At 44.4% G+C, this 20,111-nt stretch overlaps 1 protein-coding gene across 1 annotated transcript in view; it reads left to right on the plus strand.

Annotated features, from left to right (window-relative positions):
• LOC124775245 overlaps positions 1-20,111 on the plus strand; it is a 107,818-nt gene that overhangs the window by 65,086 nt on the left and 22,621 nt on the right. The window contains exon 4 of the mRNA XM_047250083.1: positions 14,098-14,167. Within this exon, the coding sequence (XP_047106039.1) occupies positions 14,098-14,167 (70 nt within the window). The remainder of the gene's footprint in view (positions 1-14,097; positions 14,168-20,111) is intronic.

Consider the following 20,111-nt stretch of genomic DNA (forward strand, 5'->3'; position numbering starts at 1 on the left):
TCGTCGACTTCCGTGGGCTACGCGTGAAACTTGCCCACACGCGTTCAACCGTTTCTTCGCTCACTGCAGGCCGACCCGTTGATTTCCCCTTACAGAGGCATCCAGAAGCTTTAAACTGCGCATACCATCGCCGAATGGAGTTAGCAGTTGGTGGATCTTTGTTGAACTTCGTCCTGAAGTGTCGTTGCACTGTTATGACTGACTGATGTGAGTGCATTTCAAGCACGACATACGATTTCTCGGCTCCTGTCGCCATTTTGTCTCACTGCGCTCTCGAGCGCTCTGGCGGCAGAAACCTGAAGTGCGGCTTCAGCCGAACAAAACTTTATGAGTTTTTCTACGTATCTGTAGTGCGTCGTGACCATATGTCAATGAATGGAGCTACAGTGAATTTATGAAATCGCTTCAATCATTTGTAATAGCCCTGTATATCATTTTCGAGATGTAGAAACACGCCTACCAACTTTTGTTTACGTCGTGCAACTCCTCCTTTGTGTTGCGTGCGACCTTTTTCCGCCAGTGCATATTATCAAGTAGAACACCCGTTAATTCGACTCGTGTTGGAAGTTAATTTAATTTAGCTTTCTTAGTGTTACCTGTTGGTACAACGTCTTCGAATTCCATCCATCCGCACATATTGCACCTGTTGAACTCACCTGCTTGTACCTATGGTGCAGTTTCCAGCGAGCTGTGCACCAACACGTGAAGTATGATGATGGCTTACTCTGAGAAAACATTATTCTGAGACAGGTTGGTACACACTTAAATGAATAGCAGACACATCTGATTAAATCTTAATATACTGTTGAGGCCCTTTGTCCTCCAGTTTGGTAGGTGTACATCCGTGACATCAAATGCTCAACGTTACAAGTACACTTAAGAGAATTCACAGAGCTGATCTGAGAGTAACTATTTTCGATCAATATGGCGCTGCAGCCACGAACGAAACAGTGGCATGTATGCACGTTTAATGTTCTAACCTGCCACGTTACTGCTGTACTGTGCACCGTTTATTTTATGTTCTTCGCCACTACACGAGGAATGTTTTGGATCCACTGGCAATTAATAATCCGACAATCTGAACTCAACGTAGCGACCATGAGTTCATCAGCGACAGTGTAGTCGGCGCAGTGAGTCAGTAAACAGCGATTAGTCGCAGCGTCCCGCTTATTGACGTTGAGTTAAACTGATGGCGCATCACAAGGCACAAGCTTTTCGCATTATCTTTTATCAACTAAGTCTGTGTAGATTGTAACAAATCAAAATCTACTTTATGAACACCAATCAAATTCAATGCCTTTGCAATTGTACTTGTTTAGATGTTTTTAACTCAGTATAAGCAAACACAAATGTGATCGTGCCATAAAGGTTGATCGGCGTTCATAGCACAGCCGACATCTTCCAACAGCCGACATGTCCTCTCAGGGCAATAACTTTCCACCCCCCTTCCCCCAACCCCCATCCCCCTCGTTGCTAACCTTTCTGGGACGGTAGACAATCCGCTTTAGGAATATTAATGATTCTCCTAACACATTCGTCTAGATATTAGTGGTCCGTTTCCGGGAAGGGGATGTGTGTCGGCCCTGGATCAAATCCGCCCGACGGATTAACAACGAGAGTCAGTGTACCGGCCAGCCTGGATATCCCTCTAGGTGAATACCGGGGTGGTACGCAAGTGCCGCTTCAGTTATACAATTTACAATAATTTCGAAAGCTCAAAAGCATAACTGAAGTAGAAAAAAGGCTGCGAATGAACAATAGACACACTATTACCTTCTGCAACTTCTCGTAGGATTAAGGTTGTTGATAAAATATCGGTAGTCATTGAAAAGCAATCGATATATATAGTCGATATTATTTTCTCTGATATACCGATAAGATGATGAGGTCCCATACCCCGACGAGCGTAGGGGGCGATGCGGGAGACGCGCACCCCCTAGTAGGCAAGGTCCTAGCGGAGGTGGTTTGCCATTGCCTTCCTCCGACCGTAAGGGGGATGAATGATGATGATGATGATGATGATGATGAACAACACCCACTCATCTCGACGCAGGGAAAATCCCTGACCCCGCCGGGAATCGAACCCGGGACCCCGTGCGCGGGAAGCGAGAACGCTGCCGCAAAACCACGAGCTGCTTTGGTATTGAAATGGCAACAACGAGTGCCGATATTTTACATTTATATAATTATTTTCTTTTTTTTTGCAATTTTCGGTAAATATTTGTTCTTTTGAAATGGGAGTAGAACACAATTTTACTTTCACTGTGTGAAGGAGTCCTACTACTATTTGAGCTTTCTTGACGTCCAATCTTTCTCTTTGACTGCGTGAAGCAAGTATAGGTAGTACAGAGTGGTAGACCGATTGTACTGGGGGATGGCGGTGTGAACGTAATTTCCGATGTGAGGAAATAGCATGCCAGTTGCGTTAAAAAACATTTCTTAACGCAACTAGTGTGCTATTCTTCACATCAGCATTCTTCAAAAACAGTTGCTGAAGATAATGAACAAAAGTCTAAATGATAACACTGGGCTTTATGGTGAGCGGAGACGTGTGAGGGGAAATCTGCGCTCGGCGATACCAACAGAAATTGCAACGTTTTACTTCAGCACGCAGTTTTGACACTACAACTGCTAGGTCGTAGGCGTTGGCAGAAATAATAATAATAATATAACAGGGAAGTCGACATGAAGCGTTCCGGACAAATCCGATTGTAACGAAGCCGAACGACACCTGTTTTGCCACTTACAAGCAGTTACCATTGTTAGCAAAGTGGTTATCGCCAAGCGTGGACATTCGTAGTTTTCCTTTCAACTCCTGCTCTAAGGATGATAAGCAGGCTGCTAGCTTGTTGATGCACAGAATAGCTACTAATAAATCAATACTTAAGTATCCAGCTTTAAAACTGGCAGACGATAATTTTGTAGGCCGGAACGTCGTCATTTTTTACGACAATATATCTATAAATCGATACTTCTTGAAAAAAGATATATCGGATTCCCTTTATTTTTAAATATAACAGTCCTCCTAATGATGACACGCGGATAGCAGATGTGGATGTAGGCGCAGCTGTGCGATGGGAACTGGACCGCCTCCGTGGTGGGGTGTTGAGGGGGCGGGGTGCAGCCTGCTCATTAGAGCGGTGTCCCTTGATGCAGAGACCCAGAGGCGAGGAACGGCAGCAGCGGACAGGGGACGTAGCTCGCAGATCACGGCTTGGGCAGTAGGAGTAGTTGGGTGTCTGCAGCGCGAACGCACAGGTGGCGGCGCGGCACGGATTCCAGTCACGCGCCCCCTAACGAGCCAACATCGCTCGTAAACGGATGTCGCGGCTGGCGAGAGCCGCAAGAACACGGCGCGAGAACCTCCCATCACCAGTTGGCACGTTCGGGGGAAGTCCCTGACGCTTATCCGCTGTCGTCCTTAACAATCTGGGCGACTAGGAGAAAATTTGAACCTCAAATCAAACACCTTTCAGCCGTGTGATTTCCAGACTGTTACTCCATTGGGCTACAAGTTTCGGCGATATATTACGCCATCTTCAGGCCCCCTCACTGACGTGTAGGAAGATTCCAATCTCGGTTCCGGTCAAAATAAGGGCCGGAATTAAAAGAATCATGTTTCCAGAATTGAAATTTTCACTCTGGAGCAGTGTGTGCGCTGATATGAAAGGCAAAGGTCCCAAGTTCGAGTCTCGGTCCGGCACACAGTTTTAATCTGTCAGGAAGTTTCATATGAGCGCGCACTCCGCTGCAGAGTGAAAATTTCATTCTGGAAACGTCCCCCAGGCTGTGGCTAAGCCATGTCTCCGCAATAGCCTTTCTTCCAGGATTGCTAGTTCGATAAGGCTCGCAAGAGAGTCTCTGTGAAGTTTGCAAGGTAGGAGACGAGGTACTGGCAGATTTAAAGCTGTGAGGACGGGTCGTGAGTCGTGCTTGGGTAGCTCAGATAGTAGAGCACTTGCCCGCGAAAGGCAAAGGTCCCGACTTCGAGTCTCGGTCCCGCGCACAGTTTAATCTGCCCGGAACTTTCAATTCGAATGATGGCCCCCATTTTGACCGGAACCGTGGTTTGAATCTTCCTACACGTCGGTCAGGAGACCTGAAGTTGTCGTAATAGATCGTCGAAACTGGTAGGCCAATAAAGTAACAGTTTGGAAATTAGATGGTTGAAAGGTGTTTCATTTGACATTCGATGCGAACAGCCGAGGTCCTGCAACCATCTCTGAACATATGGACATACAGAGGAGGCAATTCGAGTGACACGATACCACAGCGGGTAGACGAGTCTACAAGCCCCTTCCCAGTGTCGCTCAAGCGGAGCAAAATAAAGCGCGTGCACCCGTGATGTGGCCTACTACGTTTCTGGGCAGAATGCGGATAATCTTTTGGCTATCAACACAGGAAAGAATATGATGAGGGACAGGAGATACGTGTGTGGCGCGGAAGGGAGACCAGAGCACCTAGTATAAAAGTGTGGTGATCTGGACACAGTCAGAAAACGACTGACTGGCAGGTACCGATCTTTACATTACTGGTGAGTCTTGAATTGTGTTCGGAGCTAGACAGGCTGGGAGATCTGTATTCTACAGATTAAATATTTTGAACATAGCTGCACTTCAGCGACGGTTACAGAATAGCAGGTGAATAAGGCAGCCAACCAGCTGCAGTAAATGATGGTTTTTCAATCAACCTTAGCCATGGTTTCAACCGATTTAAACCGGTCATATTCAAAAGTGCGATAAACCTGTTTGTACCCTTTTCAGTTTGATGTCCATATATTAAGAAACAGCCTTAGGTACGTCAACCTGGTTGGCTGTCTTGTTCACCTGCTATTCTTCAGAGTAGTTACCTTTCGTGCTCGGTGCGTCATTGGTTAACTATCTGATTACAATTCCAACAGCTTGTGTTCGATCCTCCATCAGTCGCGGCATGTGTCAAAGCAAACTCGTTAATGTGAAAAATTTCGAATTGCAGCTTGACTTGCAACCCACGTGAAACTATACATAATGTGGAAACATCAAAAACGCAACACATTACTATTGCTAATGGAAGAAATGACGTTGGTATTCAAAGCGTCGTCATCTCGGAATAGACAAGTACAGGTCCTACATGGGTTTCCAGGGAATCTTATACCATTCTTGCTGCGAAACAGTGGCACGTTAACGTAACCATAATGGAAGGAAAATAACGATCGCGCACCCTTCTCTCCAAAGTGGGCTACAAAGGATCAATAATTTTGAGATTTGATGACTGTCGTCGCCAGTGGAGATGCAACTATTCATCTTCTGCTCACATAACCAGTCCAGGACGATGTGAGCGTTGTGAACGAGGGCCCAACAGCATCACCATTGCGGAACAAACATTGTGCAAGGTTTGACGGCTTAGGTACCACGTTTTCCTTCACGAGCATTTGCTTCACTGATGAGGGGTTATTGAATTGTAGCTCGCCCTGCACTTCCCAGCTTATGAAGCTCTGTTCCGTTGAATATTTGCCGCGCGGGATTAGCCGAGCGGTCTGAGGTGCTGTAGTCATGGACTGTGCGGCTGGTCCCGGCGGAGGTTCGAGTCCTCCCTCGGGCATGGGTGTGTGTGTTTGTCCTTAGGATAATTTAGGTTAAGTAGTGTATAAGCTCAGGGACTGATGACCGTAGCAGTTAAGTTCCATAATATTTCACACAGATTTGAACACACAGTTCAATATTTCCTGGAACATTGTTTTAGAAAAACGGCGACATCAGGTATATCAATAAAATTTAATAAAAAACAGTCTTGATTGCATAAATATTTTACTTAAACTGGTGACCTGTTTCGATCTACTGTACTTAGATCATCTTCAGACCTTGTACTCCATGACAGTGACAGCAACTGGGCTGTCTGAACAGGCTGTTCTAGAGAGCAGTCGATTACATCTCTGTAGAGCATCACAGTCAGACAGCCTATCTTCTGTCACTATCATGGAGTACGTCTGAAGATGATCTAAGTGCAACAGTGCGAAACCAGTCATCAGCTGAAAAAAAAAGTGATCAATACTGCTTCCAGTAAATTTTATCTGTTCACGTTGTTTTGGTGTTTGCTGGGTTCGCGAAGGCGATATGCAGTTCTGTAGCGACTTGTCCAGCTTTCTTCCTCTCATTTTTCGTCACAACCCTCTTCAATGATCGTCTGTCACGATTTCTGAACACACACTTCTGTCCCCGTTGTGGTGTTCTCCAGATTTCACTATATGCGCCATAAATTTTATATACGATGTCTCTAGAAACACCAAACACTACATTCTAATTCACTCAGCTCCGACATAACATATTCATAACAGAGCAGAACACGGTTCTGACATTTGCAACATATTGAGGACATTGTGCAGGTGCCGTTCGTGGCCATGTACAACAGAGCAACCTGCATGCTGGCTAGCATCTGCCTTCGTGTTCAAGCATGCGGTGTTCCCATATTTTTTCCAGTCCTTCTTTGTGCCCCCTGTAACTAGTCGGGTAAGTTAGTTTGAAGGCTGCAGGAAAGCGAGCTCTAACCACCTTCAATAGAATCATTATGGTCTGATGAAAAATTCATTCTTTTTCAAAAAATAACTGTACCCAAATGCAGAGTTTTACGCATAAATTACCTTGATGGCTGGGAGGACGGACACATTTCCGTTTTTAAAACAATTTTAGCCCTGCGAGTGGAGCCACATTCAAGCACTACATTCTAATTCACTCAGCTCCGACATAACATATTCATAACAGAGCAGAACACGGTTCTGACATTTGCAACATATTGAGGACATTGTGCAGGTGCCGTTCGTGGCCATGTACAACAGACAGATATAACTGCTTTTGCTCTCTACTAGAATCTTAGTATAGGTAATTTAACAACACACGGCAATCAGCTAGTAACGTATGTTCAAACAGGACTTATATTGCCGGCCGAGGAGGCCGAGCGGTTCTAGGCGCTACAGTCTGTAGCCGCGCGACCGCTACGGTCACAGGTTCGAATCCTGCCTCGGGCGTGGGTGTGTGTGATGTCTTTAGGTTAGTTAGGTTTAAGTAGTTCTAAGTTCTAGGGGACTGATGACCTCAGCAGTTAAGTCCCATAGTGCTCAGAGCCAAGACTTATATTGAAAGGGGCGTTAAAAGTAGATTAATATGAGCATGTCATTTTCTAAGTAATACTGCAGGCCACCAGAGCAACCGTGGCAAGTCTGAGCTGACAGATCACAGTTTGAGAATCAGTGCAATACGTTCTATTTAATAAAAAAACCATCGTCGCTTGACAGTAAATATTATTTTTAATAAAATCTGCAGTCGTAATTTCGGATTTTTCACGTGTAACACAGTGAAAATTAAAATCAAAATTAAATCAAAAGTTTTAAAAATATCAGGCATTTAGAAAGAAAACCAAATTTGATGATGCACGAAATTCTTGCAGTGTTTCACTTTAAAGACGGAAACGGAAACGGAAACAGCGGAGTTTGTAATTACATAATTTTGCCTTAAGTCATCCACCTTGAACTGCTTCTTACAGAAAACTGCGAGTGCTTTGACAAAAGCTGAAATAACACGATTTATCTCTGTCAGTCACTTTTTATTTTCTCCCACCAGGCGTTTCGAGAGTTTATGATCTCAGCTTCAGGTAGAAAACAGCGATATCTTTTTACATGTGCGCCAGCTGGAGGCAGCTGATTGTTTGTTTTGATTTGATTTTGCTACAAAAAACCAGCTGGTACACATGTAAGAAGAAATCACCGTTTTTCACCTGAATATGTTATTATAAACTCTCGAAACGCGTCGTAGGAGAAAATTAAAAGTGAGTGACACAGTTAAATTGTTTTATTTGAACTGTTACATAATTTTAACAGTCAGAGGAGACGATGGTGTCTTTCTATAAGTTTTTAATTACTGTGAACCCCTGTCTAAGAAAAATTAACAACATTGTTTTTTACTTTAAAAAAACTACAGTCTTCTGCGACCGATCACGTACGAAATATTTCTTTCTTCTCTCGAACTATTTTTCGATCCTTTTCGTTTCATTTTTAGATGAAACATGGAGAAGTTCATATCATTATTAATAATTGTAGCATGAGGCTGCTTCATGCGGCATTATGGATGCTACTGATTTTGGTATACCTTTGGGTGCTCTCATTGTCATTGCAATCGGCCAAAGAGTTAAGCTGTACTCACTATCCGTCAATATTTGTTGCTATTATTTTAGAAACACTGAGACCGGCCTCCACCCAACATTAGCTGTCAACTGATGTTTGCAGCGTGAAACCATCTCCAGTGGCCAACCGGGTTCGATTCCGAGCGGGGTCAGGGATTTCCACGTGGCTCGAGATGACTGGGTGTTTGTGTGGTGATCATTTCATCATCACTCATGAAAGTGGCGAGATTGGACTGAGAAATGGTTCAAATGGCTCTGAGCACTATGGGACTTAACGTCGAAGGTTATGAGTCCCCTATAACTTAGAACTACTGCAACCTAACTAACCTATGGACGTCACACACAACCATGCCCGAGGCAGGATTCGAACTTGCGACCGTAGCGGTCATACGGTTCCAGACTGTAGCGCCTAGAACCGCTCGGCCACCCCGGCCGGCTGGACTGAGAAAAGGTTGGGAATTTGTATAGGCGCTGATAACCACGCAGTTGAGCGCCCCACGAACTCTTCATCATTATCATCATCATCATCCAGTGCCCAATATTATGGGTGAAACTTCTGCATACCTCATCTGGAAATGAACCTTGAGAACTAGTTCACTAAAAGAAAGGTATATGTCGTAAACGACGGTTCGCAGCTTATCTATATTTAATATAATATACTGTCGTGAGATTCTACAGAATCCATAACGGATAACCATTATTGTCTGCAACAATTTGGAAACGACACTTTCTGCTGGGCTGTTGTTAGATCTATTTATTCACCGCCACCAAGATTTCGACCTATTATGCCATTTTCAGTTGACTAATTACAAACATTGCTTGGATACCAATTCAACTTTAAGAATGCGTTCTATTCTCAAACCATTTTATTGGACGAAATTTCTCTTAAAGGAACTGTAGTTCTTCCTACCTCACTGTGAAATCCATCACGCATATTGTTCTTGCTAAGAGGACACTTTTTTTTGTGTAAATCGAGTATTGATGTTCCGCGTGCATATTGAGACTTGAGTCTTCGTCATTTATGTAGCTTCCACCTTAGAAATACGACAGTTTTAAAGAAAATTTTAAGTTGTAATTGAATAAAGCAACATGTAACTTAGAAATTACGTAAAAATGTATCTCTGACATTACAGATAGGACGGACGACCCTTAATAGTAGCAGCCACCACGTTTGTAGAACTTTAGCTGTAAATGTCACACCTTGCGAACGCACGGGCGAGAATATGTGCGTGGATGACACGGTTTCGTAGTATTTATTACAGTAAGTAATTTGTTCCTAGTACGTTGATTGAATTCATGCTTAGGCACCTGGTTTGCCATGATGTTCTCGTTTTAGTGAAGCGCTACGTTCCTTTATACAGCGTGATTTTGATAAATAGATACAAACTGCAGTAAATTATGCCTGACGGGAGAGAAAAAAAAGGATGATACGGACATGTGGCCGGAAATGCGTTCCAAATGAGGTGCACTCACGTCGAGGTGGAGATAAGAGATGTTTAGCCTGACCCCAGCACCAGGAGAACGGGGGTGGCTCGCCAGCGTGGGATAAGCCAGACGACCGTGTGGAGATTCATACGATTTCGCTTCACTCACGCCCCTTTTCCTCGGATCAACTTTTTACGCTTCTCTGGCTTCTGAGTGTGATCCTGAATCGAAAGCTGATGTCAACCATTTCTTTTTTGTGTGTCCCAAATTTGATTGTGAGCCGCTGGACTTTATGAAGGCATTACTGAATATACGATACCACCTTCCTCTTTCGGCTATTTCTTTTATTTACCGAAGATACTCGCCTTTGTAAAGTGATTGTTAAGTTCCTTAAAAGTGTGGGCACAGTCTGTAGCTTTTAGTGGTGTACATATTGCATCTTTCTGTCTTGTTTCTGAAGATATTTCCGGATTGGTGTGAACTGTAACCCAACACAATGTTAAATACTTTTTCATCTAATTGTTGCAAAAGCACTTTTGTGACGGTCTGAGTTCTCTCCACTTGTAAATAAGCATTTCTGTATTCTTTTCTTCGAGTCTACGTACATTTTAACTGTGTGTTTTTGTTGGCTAAATCGAGTTGCTACTTGGAAATTCAAATAAATTTTAAAAAATCCTCAGTGACAAACTGCCACTATTCGCACCACTTACAACCCACGCACGCCTTTTTGTCTACGACTTGCCTCCACTGGGACGGTTGTAACGTATTACTATGTTTACGACGTTGCTCATCCAGCCATATACGTCATCGCGCATTTCTAGCTGCTTCTCTTTCACAATTAATGATGAAAATTCAGAAATTCAGGGTCGCCACCAGCCCAAGCCCTTCCCAACAATTTAGAAAAAAAACGGAGCTGGAAAATTATTAGTTTAATTACTTTAATAATTTAATTACAAGTACGCAGATTTCTTTAAGCAGCCAGATAAATAGCAGGATTGAAAATCGGAGTAAGGGGGTAAGATCGACACCAAAGAATTTATCTTTCACGTAGATTATTTGTTGTAACTAAATATTTGTTGCACATCCTAACTACACTTAACTGGTGCCTGACTCTAAATATTTAAGTAAGAATTACGTGAGAATGAAACAGAGCACAATTTAACTACAGCAAGAAGAAACACAAAAAAACGGGGGTGGGAGACAATGGTATTATCATCTCCTTTGCATTCATACCATAAAAATATCTCAGTGAGATTCACATTACGATTCTACGCATGCACTATTCTGGACAGAGGTTTAACCAATGTACGAGGTTGTGCGATAATTATTCAACATACCAACTGAGTCTGCTGCTTGCAAACGGCCGTGCATTCCGAATCAAACTGTTGTGCTGCTTTGTAGAAAGCGCACGAAAGAACAGATATTCTTGCCGAATTTATAGCTCATCAAACAAGCAAACTGTTAAAATAAAGCCTATTGCGCTGCCGTGGTGGACCAGAAGGGTCTTTGACTACCAACCACGTGGCACAAAATCGACACACAAAGACAAAAGCAACTTCCACAAAATATAAGATTAAAATCATTAAAAATCATACTCGCTTCGCCACAGTATTTCACTCACGTACGGTTGAAGTGATTATAACCAACTTTTTCTAATCAGCTTTACAGTTTGAAATTCTACTTCATCGTTGTTCAAAATGAACAAAATAACTTCCACACTTCTAACTCAAACACCCAAAAATCGCCTATTTAAAGCAATGTGATTATGGCACATTCGGAAAAATAACTCGCTTCACATGCTTCAGTTAAGCTGAAGTTCTTAACTGTTTCAACAGTTAAACAAAACGAAGTCCCAACTCAGCCTGCTTCCTATCACCTGAAACCCCCCTAAGAACTACGATTCGTACTCACCAAGCGTTCACCAAAGAGTGCCCCTTTCTCTATCGAGGTTATCGAGCTCCCCGTGCAGTGGAAGCTACCAGACGGGTAGCCCTCCGTCACCAACCTCACACACAAAACAGCCTTCGACACAGCCTTCGACTAAGATGGGTAAACCTCTCTGTTCAGGTATGGGAAACCCAAGTTGGTCATCCTGTGCTCTCCTTCGAACGAGAAGCAACATCGTCTGCTCCCAGCAGACGATGACCCACTCAGTGTTCCCCACAAAACAAAAGCGAGACCCCACATTAAAACACACATATAATATTCAATAGGCCTTACTTGAGTGCTCAGTCTTTCTGGAACAGTTCACGAATTGAGCTAAAATCAGATAGTAAAGAGGATAAGTTGTACCGAATTCGACAAGCGTCTTATGAAACAACTTCGCTTAGACGTTACACGGTTTTGTCGCTGCTTCGTCGCACAGGCTACCGCGGTGCTGGGATCCCTGTCATGCGTCTTGTACACAAATGAGACTACCTGCGCCATGAACCCTCATAACACCCACCTGTTGCTACGGGGAATCCCAATGGTATGGTGGCAGCGAACCATCAGCACCGGTTCAGCCTCAGTGTGTGGGTGGGGATTTTTGGCGACCACCTCGTGGGAGCAGCCATCCTTCCACAACGCCTCACTGGCGAGGCATATCTGCGTGACCCTCCTTCCCCGCTGGAAGACATGACATTGGTGGTACGAAGGTAATGTGGCCACTATATGGTGGTGCCGCAGGTTTGCCTCTTTGGGAGTGAAGCTAAAACACTAGTAGAGATGGAACATACCCACTTGCCTGGTGTGTTCTCATGTCTACTTGGCATCATTGAAATCTGCACTGTCAAAGATCTGTTATCTCTGCTTTCAGATGGATATATCTCCATTGGAATGCATCCCCTACCATATTTCCATATGACTTATTTTTATTTATTTTTATTTTTTTTTTACGCCCTGAGGGATCATTTCGTGAAGACGGCCCCATTCAGCAAAATCATCGACTAAGGCAACTGTATTGATATGTACATAAAATATGTAAACATAATGACAGGAGGACAGTTTCCACTTCAAAGGAGCGATAAGCACTGACGTATTTCATAGTAAGGTAGGAGCAGATAGATACACTGGAGCGCCAGAGAAACTGGAATGGGCATGCGTATTCAAATACAGAGATATGTAAACAGGTAGAATACGGCGGTGCGGTCGAAAACTCCCATATAAGTGTCTGGCGCAGTTGTTAGATCGGTTTTTGCTGCTACAATGGCAGGTTATCAGGATTTAAGTGAATTTGAACGTGGTGTTACAGTCGGTGCACGAGCGATGGCACACAGCATCTCCGAGGTAGCAATGAAGTTGGGATTTTCCCGTACGACCATTTCACGAGTGTACCGTGAATATCAGGAATCCGGTGGCACATCCGATCTCCGACATCGCTGCGGCCGGGAAAAGATCCTGCAAGAACGGGATCAAAGACAACTGAAGAGAATCGTTGAAAGTGACAGAAGTGCATTCCTCCAGCAAAATGCCGCAGATTTCAGTGCTGGGCTATCAACAAGTATCAGCGTGCGAACCATTCAACGAAACATCATCGGTATGGGCTTTCGGAGCCGAAGGCCCACTCGTGTACCAAATGGTTCAAATGGCTCTGAGCACTATGGGACTTAACATCTTAGGTCATTAGTCCCCTAGAACTTAGAACTACTTAAACCTAACTAACCTAAGGACATAACACACATCCATGCCCGAGGCAGGATTCGAACCTGCGACCGTAGCAGTCCCACGGTTCCGGACTGCAGCGCCTAGAACCGCACGGCCACCGCGGCCGGCAGTCGTGTACCCTTGATAACTACACGCCTTGGCGCGTCAACACCGACATTGGACTGTTGATGACTGGAAACATGTTGCCTGGTTGTGCAAGTCTCTTGGGGGCTCTGTAATTGTGTGGGACGTGTGCAGTTGGAGTGATATGGGACCCCTGATACTTCTAGATACGACTTTGACACGTGACACGTACGTAAGGACCCTGTCTGATCACTGCATCAATTCATGTCCATTGTGCCTTCCGAAGGGCAGTTTCAGCAGGACAATGCGGCACTCCACATGTCCTGAATTGCTACAGAGTGACTCCAGGAACACTCTTCCGAGTTTAAACACTTCTGTTGGCCACCAAACTCCCGAGACATGAACATTATTCACCATATTTGGGATGCCTCTCACTTCAGCACTACTTCAGACATTAGTCGAGTGCATGTCACGTGGTGTTGAGGCACTTCTGCGTGCCCGGTGTTTGCGGTCCTACCCTATATTAGGCAGATGTACCAGTTTTTTTGGCTCTTCAATATATAACAAAATAGTTTGGCAACAAAATGCGTTCTTAAAGTTGAACTGTTCTTCATGCAACTTATATTGTCGCAGTTGTAATTTGAGAATGGCGTAATGGACCGAAATCGGAATAGTGATGACTAAATATAGTTAATAACCTTCCTTGCTGAAAATGTTGTGCTTTTTAGGATAAGCTTTAATTTTCACTAGGAGCGGAACAAACTGAAAATGAAATGCAAAGTAATAAAGATGGCGTTTTTTCTGTTTTCACAGGGCAGCTCTTCTCGCAACAGCTGTGGGACAACTTCGAGGAGTACCAGGACACGTACAGACTGGCCAGAGAGTAAGTACATATCTGCACATGCACGTGTCAGCATTCAACATCCGACTCGTCTCACTACTAGGCTGCTGAAAAAAAAAGAGAACCTAGCAGGCCGTCTTGAGTTTTTTGTAATGCGAGGCATTAACATTCCTTCGCCGTCGGCGTTGCAGAGGGCGGCATCAAACAGGAATCATCTCATCAAGCATTGTGCGTACAAACCAATCGTAATTCATGGCCCGAGCAGACACAAATGAACGAAATTTCTGTCTGAGTTTAATAGCTGTAAGAAAGGGGAGAGGAGACGCTTCCTGCAATTACAGCCACAAAACGAAGGGCGCCCGTAAACGCCAAATAACTAATTACAGAATGGGAAGCAATTAGCCGCCTGACAAGACTGGCTGCTTTGTTACGCGGTTAGCAGCCAATCATGGACGCCTGATTACGTCGGGGCGCGGGGGCACACCGCAACACAATACAGCTCCCCTCCCCTGTTCGTTTACACATTGGCCAGCAGTGGGAACTGTGAAGAGTGTAGGCGGGGGGGGGGGGGGGGGGGTGAGAGAGAAAGCTGGCATGGGCCTGTGATGGGGGGGGGGGGGGGGGGGAAGGCCGGCGGAGTTACATATGTTACCAAATTGTACAGATATCTTTCGGAGAATAAAGTAGTACGAAATCTAAGTCTAGAGAATGTTGCCGGCCGCGGTGGCCGAGCAGTTCTAGGCGCTACAGTCTGGAACCGCGCGGCCGCTACGGTCGCAGGTTCGAATCCTGCCTCGGGTATGGATGTGTGTGATGTCCTTAGATTAGTTCGGTTTAAGTAGTTCTGAGTTCTAGGGGACTGATGACCACAGTCCCATAGTGCTCAGAGCCATTTGAACCATTTATTCAGTTTTCAAATTTATACTGACATTTTTATCACCTGGTATTTAACGCGAGGCTGGCCAGTGATTGCTTCAGTGCAGACGCACACCATGCTCGAACGCTGAACAAGAATCGGCGAAACGCTGCGTGTAATGAGTATAATGGACAGGGACACTACATCAGTAGTGTACGAATAGTTTGAGAATTTGGGTCTGACGGGAGACCTGATAGCGTACTCTGTGCAGCTGCGATGACCAATGTGTCCGGATGGCTTGGTGGTCAGAGCATCTGCCTAACGAGCGGAGACCCGGGTTCGATTACTGGTCTGGCACAAATTTTGATCTTTCTTCATTGATTTAAATCAATGCCCACTAACAGCTAAATATCATTAATTCTTTTGTGACTTTGCAGTTGCTTGCCCACGTCGACTAGCTTAAGTTCTCACCAGTAACATCTTAGCCAAGTAAACGTGCACATTCTCTTGTTGCCTGTACCTCCCATCAGTGCCAAATCCGATACAATTATTTTGTAAGTGTACAGGTAACCGAAAAACCACAGGAGATTTCCCAAGAAAAGATAGACAGGAAAAGGCGCTCCACAAAGAAAATAGGAAATAAATAAATGGAGACTGAAGTTAAAATCTTCTGGGTTTTTACGCCGCGTCGTATTTCTTCAAATTGATACTGCCCAATATATAGTGGACAACAGAAGATCCTGAAGATAATTCCAGCGGTGGGGTCGAAACTTCCATCGGTTGAAGAAATATGCCGCGGCGTAACAACCCAGAATTCTTCAACTTCAGTGACAACGGCCACGAAAGCCTGCAGACTTACGTAAATAAACACAGACTTTTCAAAATGGTTCAAATGGCTCTCAGCATTATGGGACTTAACTGCTGAGGTCATGAGTCCCATAGAACGTGAAATTCTAATATTGATGAGTGCATAAAACGCATATTTCGATTTTATATTCTGTAAATCATGGCGCTGCCAAAGTTTAGAGGGAGACAGCAGCAAAAGAAACACTGCATCCACGCCAAAGGGTTGTAGGGGGGGGGGGGGGGGAGGAGAGAGCCAGGGGAGCCACTTGTGCAGAATAAATGTAATGTATGTGTAAAACCCATCTTGCATCTCAAATGTGTATTTTAAAAACTAAAACAAAATATACAGTTCTGCAAGTTTGAAAATTGCCAAAATACGATTCCAGAACTATAAAAGTCTAAAGTTTATCGCTATAAAGATAATAATAAAACCGGACGTAGAAATAAACCAACTTGTAGTATCTTCATCTTCTTCTATGTGCATTACACTTTGCCTGCTATGGCTACTTACAGAGACTTGTCTCAGTCCTTCCATCTGGTTTCTGCTCTCCTGTCGGTTTGTATAGTATTTTTGTTACTCTCTTATCCTCGATCTTCTTGATACGTTCTTTCAGTTTCCTTCTGTATCCTTCTACTTTCCTATTTAGAGATATTAATCCTAAATCTGCTCTTGTTTCTGTATTTCGATTTCCATCTTGTCTTACGTATACTACCGTATGTCAAAGAGTTAGGGTAACTATTCTTAATGTTATCAATTTTCGCTTACATACATTACAAATAAGAGTGACACAGTTCTGAAAAATTACAGGAATGCCTGTTTCTCCTCTTTCTGGTTAAATGCCAGACTGAAACTGATTGTGCGGCCTTCTGCGGGCAAGTGCTCCACCAGCTAAGCGACCCAGGCACGATTCACAACATACCCTCAAAGCTTCACTTCCGTCGGTACCTCTCCTTTCCAAACTTCACAGAAGTTATCCTGCATACCTTTCAGGACAAGCAACCCTGGAAGAAAAAAAAGTGACATGCTCCACTGTTTTCCCACTGTTGCTACTTTGGACGTAATTTCTTTTTTCTCGTACTATGCACTTTTGTTTTGTTATCAGATATTTTCAAATATCATCAAGCCACAGATTCTTAGTTGTTATGAGCTCACAGAGCTGCGACGAATGCAAGTAGTGGATTTGTTGGAATGTGACAAGTACGTAATTGTTTTTCGTTGCTGATAGCACTGTAGGGGCAGCCAGGCACAGATGAGCCACTTGGCAGATCCATTTCGCCTTTTGTGAGTCAATAGTGTTCTGACTGGTTTGATGTGGCCTGCCACCAATTCCCAACCATTTACTCTCAGAGTAGCACTTTCAGCCTACGTTTTCAGTTATTTGCTAGATATAGCCCAATCTCCGTCTTCCCCACAGTTTTTACCCTCTACAGCTGCCTCTAGAGCCATAAAGTTACCCCTGATATCTTAATAGATGTCCTATCATCCTGTCCCTTCTTCTTGTCTGTGTTTTGCCCATATTCGTTTTCTCTTTGATTCTGTACAGAACTTCGTCATTGCTTACCTTATCAGGCCACATTCTTCTGTAGCACCACATCTCAAATGCTTCGATTGCACTTCTCTCCCTGTTTTCCCACACTCATTGTTTCACTACCATAGAATGCTCTGTTCCACATGCGCTATCTCAGAAATTTCTTCCCAAAATTAAGGCCAATGTTTGATACTAGTAGACTTCTACTGCCCAGGAATGCCCATTTTTGTCAGTGCTGGTCTGCCTTTGACATCTTCCTTGCTCCGTCCGTCATGGGTTACTTTGCTGCTTAGGTAGCAATTTCCTTAGCTTTATCTACTTCGTGATCATCAGTGTTGATGTTAAGTGTCTCAATGTTCTCATTTCTGCTACTTCCCGTTACCTTTTTTCGATATGCTCTGTCCATTTTCTGTCCTCAATGGACTGTTCATTCCTCTCAGCAGATCCTGTAAATCTTCTTCACTTTCACTGAGGATATCATCAGCGAATCGATCATTGATATCCTTTCATCTTGAATTTTAAATTCGCTTTTGAAATTTCTTTTATTTCCAATATTGCTTCTTCAAACGGTTCAAATAGCTCTAAGCACTTTGGGACTTAACATCTGAGGTCATCAGTCCCCTAGACTTAGAACTACATAAAAGCCGGCCGAAGTGGCCGTGCGGTTAAAGGCGCTGCAGTCTGGAACCGCCAGACCGCTACGGTCGCAGGTTCGAATCCTGCCTCGGGTATGGATGTTTGTGATGTCCTTAGGTTAGTTAGGTTTAACTAGTTCTAAGTTCTAGGGGACTAATGACCTCAGCAGTTGAGTCCCACAGTGCTCAGAGCCACTACATAAAACCTAACTAACCGAAGGACATCACACACATCCATGCCCGAGGCAGGATTCGAACCTGCGATCGTAGCAGCAGCGCGGCTCCGGGCTGAAGCGCCTAGAACCGCTCGGCCATAGCGGCCGGATATTGCTTCTTCAATGCATAGTTTGAACAGTAGGAGGCGAAAGACCACATCCCTGTGTTACACTCTTTTGACCCGAGCACTTTGTTCTTGGTCTTCCACGCTTATTGTTCCTTCTTGTCTCTCTTACTTACCGCATATTACCCAACTTTCTGCATAGCTTACCCTTATTTTTCTCAGAATTTCGAACATCTTGCACCATTTGGCTATGGGACCCAAAACTGGACTTCGCTATGAAACGTAAAATTTGCTATTCGTGGTTATTTGTTTCATAGGTTGAACAATGCCTTAGTACTATCGACCTAAATTAGTAAACAGAACAATACAGCCGTCAATCATAGCTCTGAGTACTATTATTTTCTTACGAGGAAAAAGGGCAAAGCGTAAATTTGAGGACTAAACTCACTGCTTGTTGTACCACGATAAATCGAGCACACTGTCAGTTAGACCTGCAGGAGCACAGCGCAATGTAGAGTGGTCCGCAACCGTCCCTTAATCGGCGTCCCCCTGTTTGATGGATCGTCCGACCAAGAGGCAATTTCAGCCTGGCGACGATTACTGTAATTGATCGGCGGACGGAGCGGCCAAACTGTCTACGCGGTAATTGTTGCGTAATGCGCGATTAGCCCGGAAGGTCCCATCCCGGACGGGTTTCGGTGATTATCACATTTTTATTGTTGTCGGTGAGGGTGGGGGTGGGGGAAGAAGAGGGGGAGGCGGGGGCGGCGGACGCAGTCGCAGAGCGGCCCAAGGACGGCGGCTGCATTCCAGGGCCTCATGACTAACTCTCCGGGAGATCGGCGCGCAGTTAACACCGGCGTAGCGCGAAGGCGGTGCCGCAACGGCTGCGCGTGCGACTGCGCCCAGCTGGGCTGTGACCTCACTGCTGAGCTATGGGCCGCAATCAGAGCACTTTCCTCTGATCGGATGCCTGGGGAACATGAACAATGGCCTGCTGCCGCACCGCTCGTTGCTAGCCACTACGCGTCTCCGGCATTTCCACGTAGCTCTTTGTAAGGTTCTAGTCTTTTGCAAGGTTATAGTCCGTATTATTTCCCAGAAATACATTTATTATACGAGGACATTGAGATTAAGAACGAATTGCGTCAACTGCAACTCAGTGACCTTTTTTTTTTTTAACCTGAGCGTTTTCTAGATTATTAGTTTCGTTTTCAGATTTACCTGGTATGTAGAGGATGGTTCAGCTGTCACTGCTCTCGTTTTATGCAACCTGCAATGTTACAACTAGACTGTAAAACAGTTAAGATCCTGAGACGGCAGGAAGGCATCTGGCCCAGACGGTATCCGGGTAAGATTTTATGTAGACTATGCTACAAATATAGCTCCATTGTTATCCGTCATCTGTCAGAGTTCATTGTAACGGCGGAAAGTTCCACGGGACTGGAAGAACACCCAGGTCATAGCAGTCTACAGGGTGTTACAAAAAGGTACGGCCAAACTTTCAGGAAACATTCCTCACATGCAAATAAAGAAAAGATGTTATGTGGACATGTGTCCGGAAACGCTTAATTTCAATGTTAGAGCTCATTTTAGTTTCGTCAGTATGTACTGTACTTCCTCGATTCACCGCCAGTTGGCCCAATTGAAGGAAGGTAATGTTGACTTTGGTGCTCGTGTTGACATGCGGCTCATTGCTCTACAGTACTAGCATCAAGCACATCAGTACGTAGCATCAACAGGTCAGTGTTCATCACCAACGTGGTTTTGCAATCAGTGCAATGTTTACAAACGCGGAGGTGGCAGATGGCCATTTGATGTATGGATTAGCACGGGGTAA

Source organism: Schistocerca piceifrons, chromosome 2 (assembly GCF_021461385.2).
Source record: "Schistocerca piceifrons isolate TAMUIC-IGC-003096 chromosome 2, iqSchPice1.1, whole genome shotgun sequence".
NCBI classification, from domain to species: Eukaryota; Metazoa; Arthropoda; class Insecta; order Orthoptera; family Acrididae; genus Schistocerca; species Schistocerca piceifrons.